This window comes from Lycium ferocissimum, chromosome 11, assembly GCF_029784015.1.
Source record: "Lycium ferocissimum isolate CSIRO_LF1 chromosome 11, AGI_CSIRO_Lferr_CH_V1, whole genome shotgun sequence".
Taxonomy (NCBI): domain Eukaryota; kingdom Viridiplantae; phylum Streptophyta; class Magnoliopsida; order Solanales; family Solanaceae; genus Lycium; species Lycium ferocissimum.
The window spans coordinates 32,071,489-32,085,092 of NC_081352.1; the positions used below are offsets into that span (position 1 = coordinate 32,071,489).

The following is a 13,604-nucleotide window of genomic DNA, read 5'->3' on the forward strand; positions in this document are numbered from 1 at the left end:
TAATTTTTTTTATTAAAAACATAGCCGAATATGATTTAAATAGAGGTAACGTCAAACAAAACCCTAAACCGTGCGGGAAAAAATATATTTTGTAAAACGTGGATCCCTCCACGTTTTACTATTTTTTTTTTTTTTTTCGGTTCAACATTCTGACAATTGAAAAAAAAATGTTAGGGTATAACGTGGATCAGCCCACGTTATACCCCTTTTGGTATGTAAATTTTTGGCCGCCCCCTTTTAGTTTATACCGTGTATTTTTATACCCTTTTGGCTCCGAACCCTCAATTAACGTAAAAACTCATTAATTTTCTCTTTTTAATTAATGAGGAACAATTTGCACGTAACAATGGCCTCCGCTTGAGGACCAATGACTCGTTGGTCACGATTGGCATCCCTCTTGGGTCCAGACCATCATTCCAAATTGGCTGATGCCCTCCTGAGTGCATTCCACCATCTTAATACATAAAAAAGGAGAGCGTAATCTAGTCTGTTAGGTCGGAGAGCCCATTTAACCTATATATTTGTTAGTACTTCACTTTTTAATCACATAATAATAATAATAATAATAATAATAATAAATGAATGCCGTTAATATGATATAGCTATGCATATGATAACATTCATACTTACATTGATTGGCAGCTCAGTAGCAATCATAGTAAGAGAATCAAATGGAGAAGCAATTTCATGACATGAATTAGTCTGTCTTCAAATATTCACAACAGCTATTTTATTTATTATAATATTGGTGAAGTGGCTCAATCTTCGACCCAACGACCAATAAGGAATATTCTAATAAATATGCCTGGATCTGGATGTTTCATGCTTCGTTTTCAAAATAACACAACCAAAACAAATACTCCATCTGTTTCAATTTATTTGAACCTATTTCTTTTTAATCCGTATCAAAATGAGTGATGTCTTTCCTAATTTGAAAATAAATTCACTTTAAGAATGATTTACCACACAAATTTTGTTTTATTTTCTAACCACAAGTTTTAAAAGTTTTCCTCTTTCTTAAACGCTTCATGGCCCAATCAAAACGCTCATATAAATTGAAACGTGGGAGTACTATATTATTTGCATAAATGAATTAGAAAAAGAGAATCTGAAGTTGAAACTTCTGCTTTTATTAGATTTTATTAATTAATAATTCATTAATTTGGTGGATCAGGAAATGTAGAAGGATGGTTTTGGGAAGCCAGTCAGTGGTGGCGTGGCCCAAGCCCACTATTTTGGCTAAACAATGTACGCCACGGAAAATAAAATGCGCCCCAATATCAGGACTTTCCCTATTTAACACATCCATCCTCAACTTTTCCAGACATCGCAACCGATTATCACATTGGTTTCTCCGACGAAAGATCTGTAAGTATCTGATCAAGTAATTCTTCCGATCTGTTTGTGTTATATAGAGGATGGCGGTGAAGAAGAGTGTGGGATCACTGAAAGAAGCAGATCTGAAGGGGAAGAGAGTATTCGTGAGAGTTGATCTGAACGTTCCATTGGATGATACCTTCAACATCACCGATGATACCAGAATCAGAGCTGCTGTACCTACCATCAACTACTTGATGCAAAATGGTGCTCGTGTCATCCTTGCCTCTCATCTTGTAAGCGCAACTCTCTCTTTAACTCTTTGAATGACGCTTCCATGCTATAGATTCGGTCTCTGCTATTTCGTCAACTCCTACACACAGATTTTGTTTCACCTTCGGATTTAATCTAAACATGCATTTGTTCTGCTCTTGTGCATTTTTCGTTGTGTGCCTAGCAACTTATGATCAATGGCTCTTTCTACTATGCTTTTTTTCTTTTTCAAGATGTAGCTACTAGGTTTAGCGAAAAAGGATGAGCATATGTAAGGTTAGAGTAAGACACTATAACTCTAGCCCAATCAACATCTGGAGCTTAAGTTTTCTGGCTTCATATATAGTGTGCTACATGAACAAATTTGGTCAAGGACATTAGTGATCAAAACAAAGTTCAAATATCAATTTTTTCTACTTTCTTGCCAGCTTTTCATTTAGCTGTGATAGTAGTCACATATAAGAATATCCAAATAGAAAGGTTCTGTCCTTCTTGGCAGCAACACTGCCTCACCTCTTGGGTTTGTGCCCGGTCAAATTTTGTTGTGCTTTTCTCTTTTGGATGACATTGGTGTCTCAACGGATTTTCTTGCACCTTGACTAGTCCACCGGCTATCTGGTACTTTCCAGTAGGACATGTACCGCGTAACTTTGTCCAACAAAAATAAGACTTAGACAGATGAGAAGACATCACCTAATATTTTTGCCCAACGGACTCGTTCTCTCATGGTGCATTCTAACTTCATTGACCACACACCTTTGGTTTCCCTCTTTCTTCTTGTCTTTCATTCTTTGGGTGCGGTGGATGAGTTGGAAGGGGTTGGGGGGGATCTGTCTGAGTATACAAAGTGGAACTATAAACATAAATATTGAGGAGAGATGCTGCACGGCACAATACCAAGCATAACTGGTTCTTTGGATGTCTTTCCTAGTGTGATGAGGATATCTGATAACTTCGGCAGATTGTGAGATGACTGTTTTTTATGTTCTCTTTGTTCCTATCTTTGGTTTGTGATGGTAACTTCTTTTTTCATTCAGCTCTGGAATTTTCACTGATTGAAAGTTCTATTTAGGCTTTGATACTCGTGGTCTTTGCATGGCTGATGAAATTCTGTACCATATTCTCTGTTTTTTTTTTTTTTGGCGGGGGGGGGGGGGGGGGGGTTGTTTTTTCTTGTCCTCTCTATGTGTTCTCTGATTGTCTGCTTTTTATCAGGGTCGCCCTAAAGGTGTCACTCCAAAGTACAGCTTAAAGCCACTTGTGCCTAGACTTTCAGAACTGTTGGGAGTTGAGGTTTGTATGCTTTTCTGTTTTTATTCTTGGTTGAATTTCTGTTTTTATTCTTGGTTGACTCTTCCTTTCTTCTAGTCCAGTTTAAGAAGGTTTCTATTTGCTAATTCTGCTCAGGTAAAGATGGCAAATGATTCAGTTGGCCCAGAAGTTGAGAAATTGGTTACTGAACTACCGGAAGGAGGAGTTTTGCTTCTGGAGAATGTGAGATTCTATAAAGAAGAGGAGAAGAATGAGCCTGAGTTTGCCAAGAAGTTGGCTTCTCTTGCAGATTTGTACGTCAATGATGCATTTGGGACTGCTCATAGAGCCCATGCTTCCACAGAAGGGGTTGCCAAGGTCTTGAAACCAGCTGTTGCTGGATTCCTTATGCAGAAGGTACTAATCTAAGATTTCAGGCTGTCAAATAGAGGAAAGCATTTTTAAAAAGTAGAGGAATTATGCATAGTTCTAGGAGGAATTATTAATTTGAGAGTTTCTCAATTGTGTTGCAAGTAGTTGGATGGTTAATTGCGATTCAGCAGTTACTATTTTCGCATAACCCTTGATCGTCAATGCTTGTAGGAACTTGACTATTTAGTAGGAGCTGTGTCAAATCCACAGAAACCATTTGCTGCCATTGTTGGTGGTTCAAAAGTATCAAGTAAGATTGGTGTTATAGAGTCACTCTTGGAGAAGGTTGACGTGTTATTGCTTGGTGGAGGAATGATCTTCACTTTCTACAAGGCCCAAGGGTACGCTGTTGGATCATCACTAGTGGAGGAGGACAAGCTTGACTTGGCAACATCTCTCATGGAGAAGGCAAAGACAAAAGGAGTATCTCTATTGCTTCCCACTGATGTAGTGATTGCGGACAAGTTTGCTCCTGACGCAAACAGCAAGGTAAGATCCCTCGTCTGTATAAACTGCTTTATTAGGTCAATTTTATCTTGAAAAGTAAGAACTAACTGCTGTCATATATGTTAACTGCTTTCTTGAGTTGGAAGATGAATACTTTTTTCAGCAGTACCTGTTTTAGAGTCTTGGCTGACTTGATTTTCTTTGGTATTTTTAGATTGTTCCAGCTTCTGAAATTCCTGATGGCTGGATGGGATTAGATATTGGACCTGATGCAATCAAGTCCTTTGGCAGTGCCTTGGATACCACCAAGACTATCATCTGGAATGGACCAATGGGTGTGTTTGAGTTTGAAAAGTTTGCTGCTGGAACGGAGGTATAAAATGGAGATTTTTTTTTAAAAAAAAGTTGTGCTGGCAGATTTGTGCCTTTAGGATTTAGGAGTTGTTATTCTACTTGGAATATTATGCTTCGAGATTATTGGAGATTACTTGCATCTGATGTTATTTTTGTTGCCAGGCCATTGCGCATAAACTGGCAGAGCTTAGTGGAAAGGGAGTGACAACCATCATAGGTGGTGGTGATTCTGTAGCTGCAGTTGAGAAGGTAGGACTTGCAGAGAAGATGAGCCACATATCAACTGGTGGGGGTGCTAGCTTGGAGCTTCTGGAGGGGAAACAACTTCCTGGGGTGCTCGCCCTAGATGATGCCTAAGCAATATATGCTCATGCTTGCTCCTTTTTTTTTTTTTTTTGGGCACATTCTGTTAGCTTTCATGTCTGGATTTTAATCTAGAGCGGATTTGGATCCGTAGAGTCTTGTATGGTGGTGGATCAAACTGTAATAAGTACTTTCTGCGCCTCCGTTATGTGCACTGCAGTATGCAGGGCACTGAGGTACTTTCTCTTTTGATTAGAGAATCTTCCATGGTTGATAACTTGAAATAACTAATGAGTTACTGTTAGTTATCAAACCCTTTTTTGGGGATTGGAGTTTTACTTGCACCGAGCTTTCTTTTAGTATTGTTTATTTTGCCTTTTCTCTAAAGTTTGTTCAGACTTGCAAGAAAAAGTATGGCATTCTTATTCTAAGATTTACAGGGTCGAAAACAGAAATCCCTTCTTAAATGTTCAAATGATAGTTACTAAAGATGAAGGGGGTTTATTTGCAGTAGCCAATGGGAAGTTTTTGTTTCTTTTACTGTATTTATTTATTTACTAGATTAGTCAAGTGTCTTGTGTGCATTGACAAGTAACTTTCTCTTCTAATGCTTTAATATTTGAAAATAGTAGTTGAATTCAAAATCGTTAAAAGTTGAATGTGATAATACATACATTTAAAGGACACTTGGGAGTTGCGGCCGTGCAGAAAGGAGTCGAACTATTTTTAGATGGAGGAAAATTGTTTCAATTGATATCGTTGGTTATCTTCGGTTCTGTCACAGCGATCCTACCGCCGAAAGAATCCTAGCTACTGTTATTGTTCTCTCAATAGTCTTTAGGGCCTAGGCATGTATAGTCTTTGTTTTTAAACTATTAATAAGTGGAAGTTCAATGGTGCGACGAATGGCACATTCGTCATAATATCACTTTTTGTGGGCATTTTGGCATTTGAAGTTTCAACCCTTTATTCCTTTTCTCATGACACGTGTTTTACCACTTCAATTTGTGGGATACACCGAATTTACTACGGTCCACTTTTATTTGTTTTCCGAATTTTTCTCGCCCCTTCTCTTCCACTGCTTGGCTCTCAGGTGAGTTCTTTTTTAATTTTCTTTGTGTTTTTTTCTACTTTCTCCATTATGCATGTATTATGGTCTTGTTTAAATCAAAATTTTAGGGTGTGATTTTCATTGAGTTATTTTCTATTCTTGCATGTGTTAGCTAGGGCTTTAGATAGTTTGTTGAAGTTAAGGTATCGCTCTGTTCTATGTTATATATCTCAAACTGCAATATGTTATACATTTCATAATGCAGATATTTACTAATAATCGAGATGATCCGATTGCTACTCTTTTTAAGGGGAAAAAAAAAAAGGTTTCATTGTCAAATTCATCTTTGAAGGAAACTGTTGCGTTAATTCCTAACTGTACCATTTTTTACTAGATTATAAATACAATGGGTTTTACTCTTTTAAGCTGCAGCTTCAGTTAGAAATGTTGGCAAGGTAACAATTGCCGGTTCTTCCTAAGCAATGTATTCACTCACTAGATTTCAAAAATTAACCTAACTTTACTTTTCAGTTGGAAAGATTGTGCCTCTTCCTGTTCCAGATCAACTAAATTGAATGACTGAAAAGAGAATTTGGAATTGTTTTAGAATAAGAATAGTTTTGGACAGGGGTGTATTGAAGAAGCTCAACCTGGGCATTTTTGTGAAGAAAGATGATAAAATGGAGCATCTAACAATGCATTTTCACATACCAAGAACTACGAGATCGAGGGTCAGTTATTCAGGGATTTCACAAAGACCTTGGTAGATGCATGTCTCCATCCATGTTTGGTAGAGGTATTCAGGTATTTTATATCACTATTAAGGCCTGGTAATTTCAATTTGACTATCCCAGCATTCATTTTGATTATAGGTCTAACGGGAATATACTTTTGAATTTTCTGCAATTGCAGGTTTATTTCATCATATTCCCTCTGTAAGACGGCAAGATGCTTTAATTGCGTGCAAATGATCTCACATGTATAATGGTATACATATTTTTGGGAGGTATGACTTATGATGAGTGAGATGGTACTCTATGATGATTTTAACACGATTTTATGTTCAACCAGTGTGATGATTCGTAGATCTTTCACCTTATTTTGCAATGTGTGCATTTGCAGTACGGGTTGTGGGCTATGGAAGCGAGGAGACAAAAACTTACATTGGATAAGATAAGGCTAATTGGTGGCATGGCTCGAGACTTTAAATGAAAATGAAAACGGACTGATTAACCTCCGATTGAACTTCAAAATACTATAAACAGAGAAAGGGAGGAAAATAACATAATTATAAGAGAATAAATGAATAGTGCTTCAGTGAAAACACCCTTTAACAAATTTAACTTTCTTGGCTTCATATACTCAAAAAGGCATATTATTAGTGTCTTACGATCATGTTTCTTTCACCTAATAAGTTAAGTGAACATATTGTTCCAATAGGTTGAAGTTGCAAATCCATATAAACATAAGGTTTAAAACCTGAAATGTGAAGTATTATCATTCAGTATATATTTATCTTGTATTACTTAGTACAAATATTGTATATTCTGGGTATGTTGTTGTTGTTGTTGTTGTTGTTGCAACGCGTTTCCAGAAAGAGTCCCTACCAATTCAAGATGACAAAGTGTTTAGAATCCAACTGAAAACATCGTTTGCATGCAATTCTCTAATATCATCAGAAAAATTGTTATTCTGTCATTTGTTGAATAACAATTTTTCTCTCCTCAAGAAAACACGCTTCGTTCTCTCCTCAATAGTGGTTCCATGATCAGATGAACTCCCTCTTTGTTCAAGCGAAGAGTTAGGTTGGTGAGATGGAGTTGGTACATAATGACATTAGAATAAACGATTCTGTTCATTTATCCATGGTATTAATTTCTTGTGCAATGATACGTAGAAATGTTGCAGGTTTTTACATTACCGTGCAATAAAAATGGTATCCTTGGTTGGTTTGGTTTACTTTCTCCTGTTCTTTTATCAGGCCAACAATAAAGATTACAAGCACTATATGATTAGAACTGTTCACAGTCACATTAGTCAAGCACTCTTTATGATTTCTGTTATTTTTGTTGAATTCTAATAGTTAGTCATAATTTTACCAACTTAGCTTTATTATCTTATTTGTAGGAACATTTGCAGGTGAAAGAAGACTCAACAACTAGCTTCTTTATTACTTCTACATGCATGCTTCAGTGTGCACTACATGGAAGATGGAACAAAAGTAACTCAAATTCCTTAATTGTTTTATGAGTCTGTGCATAAAGATGTCATAACAAATTATCTTAATCATTTGTTTATAGTAGACTTTCCTGGTGCAACACTATTTCTAAGGAGTTTTGTCAGTGTCATATTTTTTGCATTACTTGGAAACAAAAATGGCATCCTTACCATATATTCTTAACTTTCTCATATTTTTTATCTAGTATTACCATAAACAAAGTAATCATTTTATAAAGAGTTTATAGAAACAAACACAAATAAATAAAATGGAGGTATGTTCTCCAACAACCCATTGCAAGACCAAGATTGCCAATTTGTCAAAAAGGCAGAAACCATCATTATTATCATTGAAATTTAAACAGTAATTCTCATTGCTAATAGACTTTAGAAAGTTTGATTAGGACTTGGAATTCCAACAAAAAGGCGCCATTCAAGGACTGCAATGTGATTAATTAGGCCAGAAAGCAAAATTTTACAGTTCAAATTTGACTTTCACATCTCAATAGTTGACTAAATCTTTCCCACAAACCCTATAAATTGAGTGACTCAATTACAAATTTCAGTCAGGACAACAAGCTTTTAGATCATATATCATCTCCTTTTCTTCCCATACATCAATTTTTAAAGTTATTTCGTTAGTTTTCCTTTATATATAACTTGTAACAATGGCTGCACACTTGTCCAAAATTCTTTCAGACTCCGAAAAAGTCTTTGATTTTGTTGTCAACGAAGGGAATGGAGTTAAGGGCCTTTGTGATATGGGAATTCAAGAACTTCCTAACCAATATATTCAACCACTTGAAGAACGAATCACTACGAGCACTGTGATAACCGATGATTCAATCCCAATAATCGACGCGTCCAATTGGGATGATCCAAAGGTGGCTGATCAGATTTGCAAAGCAGCACAAAACTGGGGTTTCTTTCAAGTTATCAATCATGGAGTTCCTATTCAAGTTCTTGATAATATAAAGGAGACGAGTCATCGTTTCTTCAGTTTACCAGCTGAGGAAAAGAAGAAGTATACGAAAGAGAATTCAGTTTCGCGTAATGTGAGGTATGGAACAAGTTTTACGCCTGAAGCTGAGAAGACATTGGGTTGGAGAGATTACCTTTCGCTTGTTCATGTTTCTCATGATGAAGCTTCTTTATTTTGGCCTACTTCTTGCAGGTTCGCCTTCTTTCTCACCACGTAAAAAAGAAATCTATTCTATCAAGTCATCTAAAAAGTGATTATAGATTACCAGTCATGATAAGTGAGATTAGTATCTTGAAAAATAAAGTTGTATACATGAATAACTTATAATACATTGTAATGTAAAAAGGATCTCCATACTGTCAGTGTATAAGTTTATCTTTTATGAAATACTCTCTCTGTTTCAATTTATGTGAACCTATTACTATTTGACGAGTCTATGAGGTGCTTCTTTGACCATGTTTTCCTTACATTTTTTCTAAGTTATTTGAATTATGAATTATCACGACTTATAGTACTTTTTATGTAGTTTCTAAATATATAAATTTTATTTTTGTAAATTTGAAAAATCTATGTCAAAATTTAGGGTCAAAGTTTCACATAAATTGAAACGGAGAGAGTATTAGGTAAAATATACTTTGAGTACTAATTAGTAGTTATTGTGAATATTCTTTCAGGGAAGAAGCACTTGAATACTTGAAGAGGTGTGATACTGTTATAAGGAAGATTTTGAAATCGCTAATTGCAGGATTGAATGTAAAAGCAATTGATGAAGAGAAAGAGCAACTTTTAATGGGTTCAAAGAGAATAAACTTTAACTACTATCCAAAATGTCCCAACCCTGAGCTTTCGGTTGGAGTAGGACGTCACTCAGATATCTCAACAATTACTGTTCTCCTTCAAGATGATATTGGCGGGCTCTACGTGAAAAAAATTGAAACTAATGATTGGATTCATGTCCCTCCGGTCAACGGGGCTCTGGTAATCAACATTGGAGATGCACTTCAAATAATGAGCAATGACAAATACAAGAGTGTTGAACATCGTGTAATTGCTAATGGGAGCAAGAATAGGGTTTCTGTGCCCATTTTCTTGCATCCAAAGCCTACAAGTGTTATTGGTCCTTTGCAAGAAACGCTAAAGAATGGGGAGAAACCAATTTACAAGCAAATTCTTTATTCTGATTACACCAACATCTTCTTCAGCAAAGGTCATGACAGGAAGGACACAATAGAATTTGCAAAGATATAGACGCATTTTGTGGTCACAATATCTAATTATATTGTTATATATAGAGTACATGCATTTCTCCATAAGAATTGTTATACCCCATTTAGACCGACTAAATTAGGTACAACATATTGGAGATTCCTATTTTGTTTTGTTTTAAGGAGTCGCCACCTAATTAATTCTACGGTGAATTAGGGCACCTATTTTATTAACTAAGGTAAAACCTAACTAAACCTCCGTTAATGGTGCCTTAATCTTAATTCTAGGTAAGGGTTCTAGATTATCCTAAAGGGAAGGGGTTAGGCATCCTTTAGAATCCGTTTAACTACGGTTTACCGGTCAAACTTAGGTTAATTAATTAGATTAAATATAAGGCTTAAATTTTAAGAAAATAGCTTACGAATATCACTAAAGTTTAAAGGAAAATAATATTAGCTAAAATAAACTTGAAGAAAATAATAATTTATGAAAAAGGACTTTAAAGGCTAATAGGACTTATAAAAGTTATCAAGAATTTAAAGGAAGAATATGATGATGCCATTTAGATAATATTTCATAAATATTGCTAGGGCCTTAAATGCTATTTAAAATAAAGCTTGTACCAAAGGAAATTTCAAATGCCATGTAAAATAAAACTTATAAATATTACTAAAGCTTTAGCTAAAAAATGCTGTGTAAAATAAGATTTAAATAAAATATATAAGTAGAAGATAGTGAGGTTTATGCACGTTTAATAAATGTTTGATATAATTTAAGTGGCGAGGTGTTAATTGGTTTTGTGCATTTTTTTTTAAAAAAAAGTACAAAATGAAATACAAAATAGCTTACGAATTTTCTTTATCCTTTTATTATTTTATATAAACTATACTTTGCTAAGAGTTTGCGTGATTGATTCAAGCTTGCAAAGTTATTTACAAAATATACTTGAGTTTATACTTGAAATTAAGATGATAAGAATATGACTCCTTTAATTTTAAAATATGGATTATGCTATTGAAAATCAATCATTCTAAAATAAATATTATAGATACTATAAATAACTTTAATAACAAAGAGAGGTGAAAGTTTATGAGGTTAATTATTAATTTTCCTTGAACTAGCTACCCATTACTAAACTAAATTCCACTAATTCATCTAAGGATTTATCCAAACAAGACAAACAAAGAGTTAGTTGCATAATCCAATACAAAAAAAAAATAAGTAGAGAAGTAGAAGAGTTCGGATGGGTTCAGCCCATTTGAAAAAGAGACTGCTGCCATATGGGCTTTGGCCCAGAAAATTGCATCTGCTGCTACTGTTGGGCTTCGGCCCAACTGATTTTCGATTCTGTTTTTTTTTGCTGCGGACTGGTCTGATAGGGAAATGGTCCGAGAATGTTATGTTGGGCTTTTAGCCCAACACCGAATGCGGGGAGGAACGAGTCCCTCGGACTCGTATGCGATAGTCATGCAAAAAAATGAAAAGGAAAAGGATTAGTATACGTCTAAATAATTTATACTAAGGCATAAACAATTTATATTTAATCTGAGCAGGCACACAAGTTGGACAGATAAATCACTAAACATAATATTTAAGAAAAAAAAAAGTTAAAGCCTAAAGAATAGCGGAAAGAGAAGCCCCAAAATCTATAGGGGTCACTTATGAAAATTCGGCCCAGGGACAAATAAGTTTTAGCATGTAAAAGGAAGATCAATAAAAGAAAAATATCGAACAAAAGGTCAAACTGGCAGAATACACAATTTAAGTTCAAACAGGACAGACAATAGAGTCTAAAAGGGGTGGACATTTTCTAACAGAACCGATACTCGAGCAAACAATAAGTGTGTCCCCTGTAAACTGATAAAGAAGGTGGATTTGAACTCACAAAGGGCCAAAATCCATTAAATCGCTTCAGCTTAAAGTAGAAAAGAAAGAAGACGATGACTTACTCTGGTTGAAATCTGATGGGGAAAGGACGAGTCATTAATTCCTTTCCCCGAAATGGCCGTGCATGGTCTGTATGATCGAAAAGAACTCTGCAATCTTTCCGTTTACGACGAAGAAGAGAACGGAAAGGGGGAAGGGAGAAAGGAGGCGCAGCTGAGGAAAAGCAAAGAACCCTAGTGGTTTCATTATTTTGAAGGACAGTCGGGTCGGGTCGTGGGGTTAGTGGGCTGGGCTGATGAATTAAACGTGGGCTGGGTAGGTTGCTGATTTAAAAATATGGGCTGGTCATTAATGGACTGGCCCAAAACATTTGTAAATTGCTTGGGACGGATGGTCCCCAATGTTACACCCCTTTTTAACCGGGTTAAATTAGGTACAACATATTGGAGATTCCTATTCTTTGCTTTATTTTAGGAGTCGCCACCTAATTGATTTTAAGGTGAATTAGGGCACCTAATTATTAACTAAGGTAAAGCTATCTAAACCTCCGTTAATGGTACAAATTTCAATTCTAGGTAAGGATTCTAATTATCCTAAAGGGAAGGGGTTAGGCATCTCTAGGATCCGTTAACTACATTCAAACTTAGGTTAATTAATTAAAGTTAAACAAGATGCTTCAGATTTTAAGAAAAAAAGGGTAAGTGTTGCTAAGATTTTAAGAAAATATAAGAATGTTGCTTAAAATAAGCTTTAGAGAAAATATAAGAGAAAAGACATGTTTTAACCCCTGAACTTGGCATGAAAACTCACTTTAGCAACTAAACTTAACTTCTATTTTTTTACCCCTTAACAACTTACGTTTTAATTATTTTCCACCCTAAAAAAATAATACCACTCTCACATAATGGGAGGTGTATTACACACTGCCATGTCATTGCCACTTCAATGCCACATCATTGCCACGTCGTTGCCATGTCATTGCCATGTCAAAATTACCAACATATCATTTTTATTTTTCTGTTATTATTTTTTTCTTTCTCTTTCTTCTTCTTTCTCCTCATCCTCACCCTATTTTTATCAACCACCATGCAGTCGCCACCTAAAAAAATTTGATTTTAAAAAAAATCATCACCATCATCTTTAACCCACACCCACCACCACCACCATCATCCCCCACCAATTTCATCAAATTCCTTAAAAGAAAAAAAAATCACCACCACCGTATCTTTAACTCCACATCCACAACCATTTCTAGCAAACCCATTTCTTCCACCACCATTATTAGCAAACCCATTTCTTCCACCACCATTATTAGCAAACCCATTTTCTTCCATAACTTTATTTTTGAAAGAGAATCAAAATACCCACATCACAACCACCACCATTTCTAGCAAACCCATTTCTTCCACCACCAAGTCCCACTTACACTTAAATTCGTTCAAATTAGTTGTTTTGGTTGTTATTATTGGCCATTATTAGTATTATTATTAACAAACCCATTTCTTCCATAACTTTATTTTTGAAAGAAAACAAAAATCTAAATCAAGAAACAAAAAAATGGTGAAAATGAAAAGAAAAAAATGATGAGAATATAGAGAGAAAAAGGGATTTGTGAAGAAGAAGAAGGATGGAGGATGGGGGGGCGGGGGGGCGGGGCGGGTGGGGTGGGGTTGGAAAAAGAAGAAGGGGGGGGGGGGGGGGGGGGGGGGGGAAAAAAAGTCGTAAACAAGGGGGGGGGGGGGGGGGGGGGGGAGGGGGGAGTTGTGAAGAAGAAGAAACTGGAAACCAACCAAGAAGCCATGGAAATCCACCCTCTCTCCCTTTCTTCTTCAATCACATTAACACATCAATGATGAAAAGAAACCAACCGAAGGAAATTTTAGC

The 13,604-nt window shown here is 35.8% G+C and overlaps 2 protein-coding genes and 1 long non-coding RNA gene across 4 annotated transcripts; all 3 read left to right on the forward strand.

The window, feature by feature from the left end:
• Window positions 1-1,391: 1,391 nt before the first annotated feature.
• LOC132038001 (phosphoglycerate kinase, cytosolic) lies at window positions 1,392-4,719 on the forward strand. The gene is made up of 6 exons (XM_059428720.1): window positions 1,392-1,613; window positions 2,806-2,883; window positions 2,998-3,258; window positions 3,445-3,762; window positions 3,935-4,093; window positions 4,237-4,719. The coding sequence occupies exons 1-6, from the start codon at window positions 1,419-1,421 to the stop codon at window positions 4,429-4,431; spliced, it is 1,206 nt and encodes a 401-aa protein (XP_059284703.1). The 5' UTR covers window positions 1,392-1,418; the 3' UTR covers window positions 4,432-4,719.
• Window positions 4,720-5,476: 757 nt separating this feature from the next.
• LOC132037289 (uncharacterized) lies at window positions 5,477-7,846 on the forward strand. 2 transcript variants are annotated; one of them, XR_009409825.1, is made up of 3 exons: window positions 5,477-6,232; window positions 6,341-6,415; window positions 7,556-7,846. It is a non-coding gene; the product is annotated as an uncharacterized LOC132037289 (long non-coding RNA). The 2 variants fall into 2 exon arrangements; XR_009409826.1 differs by having other exon boundaries at window positions 7,568-7,846.
• A 74-nt stretch (window positions 7,847-7,920) lies between these two features.
• LOC132037290 (feruloyl CoA ortho-hydroxylase F6H1-3-like) lies at window positions 7,921-9,931 on the forward strand. Its single transcript, XM_059427783.1, has 2 exons — window positions 7,921-8,819; window positions 9,302-9,931. The coding sequence occupies exons 1-2, from the start codon at window positions 8,314-8,316 to the stop codon at window positions 9,873-9,875; spliced, it is 1,080 nt and encodes a 359-aa protein (XP_059283766.1). The 5' UTR covers window positions 7,921-8,313; the 3' UTR covers window positions 9,876-9,931.
• The last annotated feature ends 3,673 nt before the right edge of the window (window positions 9,932-13,604 follow it).

Coding starts and splice junctions, on each gene's coding strand:
- LOC132038001 (XM_059428720.1), top strand. CDS start 1,419: ATGGCGGTGAAGAAGAGTGTGGGATCACTGAAAGAAGCAGATCTGAAG. Junction 3,259..3,444: donor CTGGATTCCTTATGCAGAAG/GTACTAATCTAA, acceptor CAATGCTTGTAG/GAACTTGACTATTTAGTAGG. Junction 4,094..4,236: donor AGTTTGCTGCTGGAACGGAG/GTATAAAATGGA, acceptor TTTTGTTGCCAG/GCCATTGCGCATAAACTGGC.
- LOC132037290 (XM_059427783.1), top strand. CDS start 8,314: ATGGCTGCACACTTGTCCAAAATTCTTTCAGACTCCGAAAAAGTCTTT. Junction 8,820..9,301: donor TTTTGGCCTACTTCTTGCAG/GTTCGCCTTCTT, acceptor ATATTCTTTCAG/GGAAGAAGCACTTGAATACT.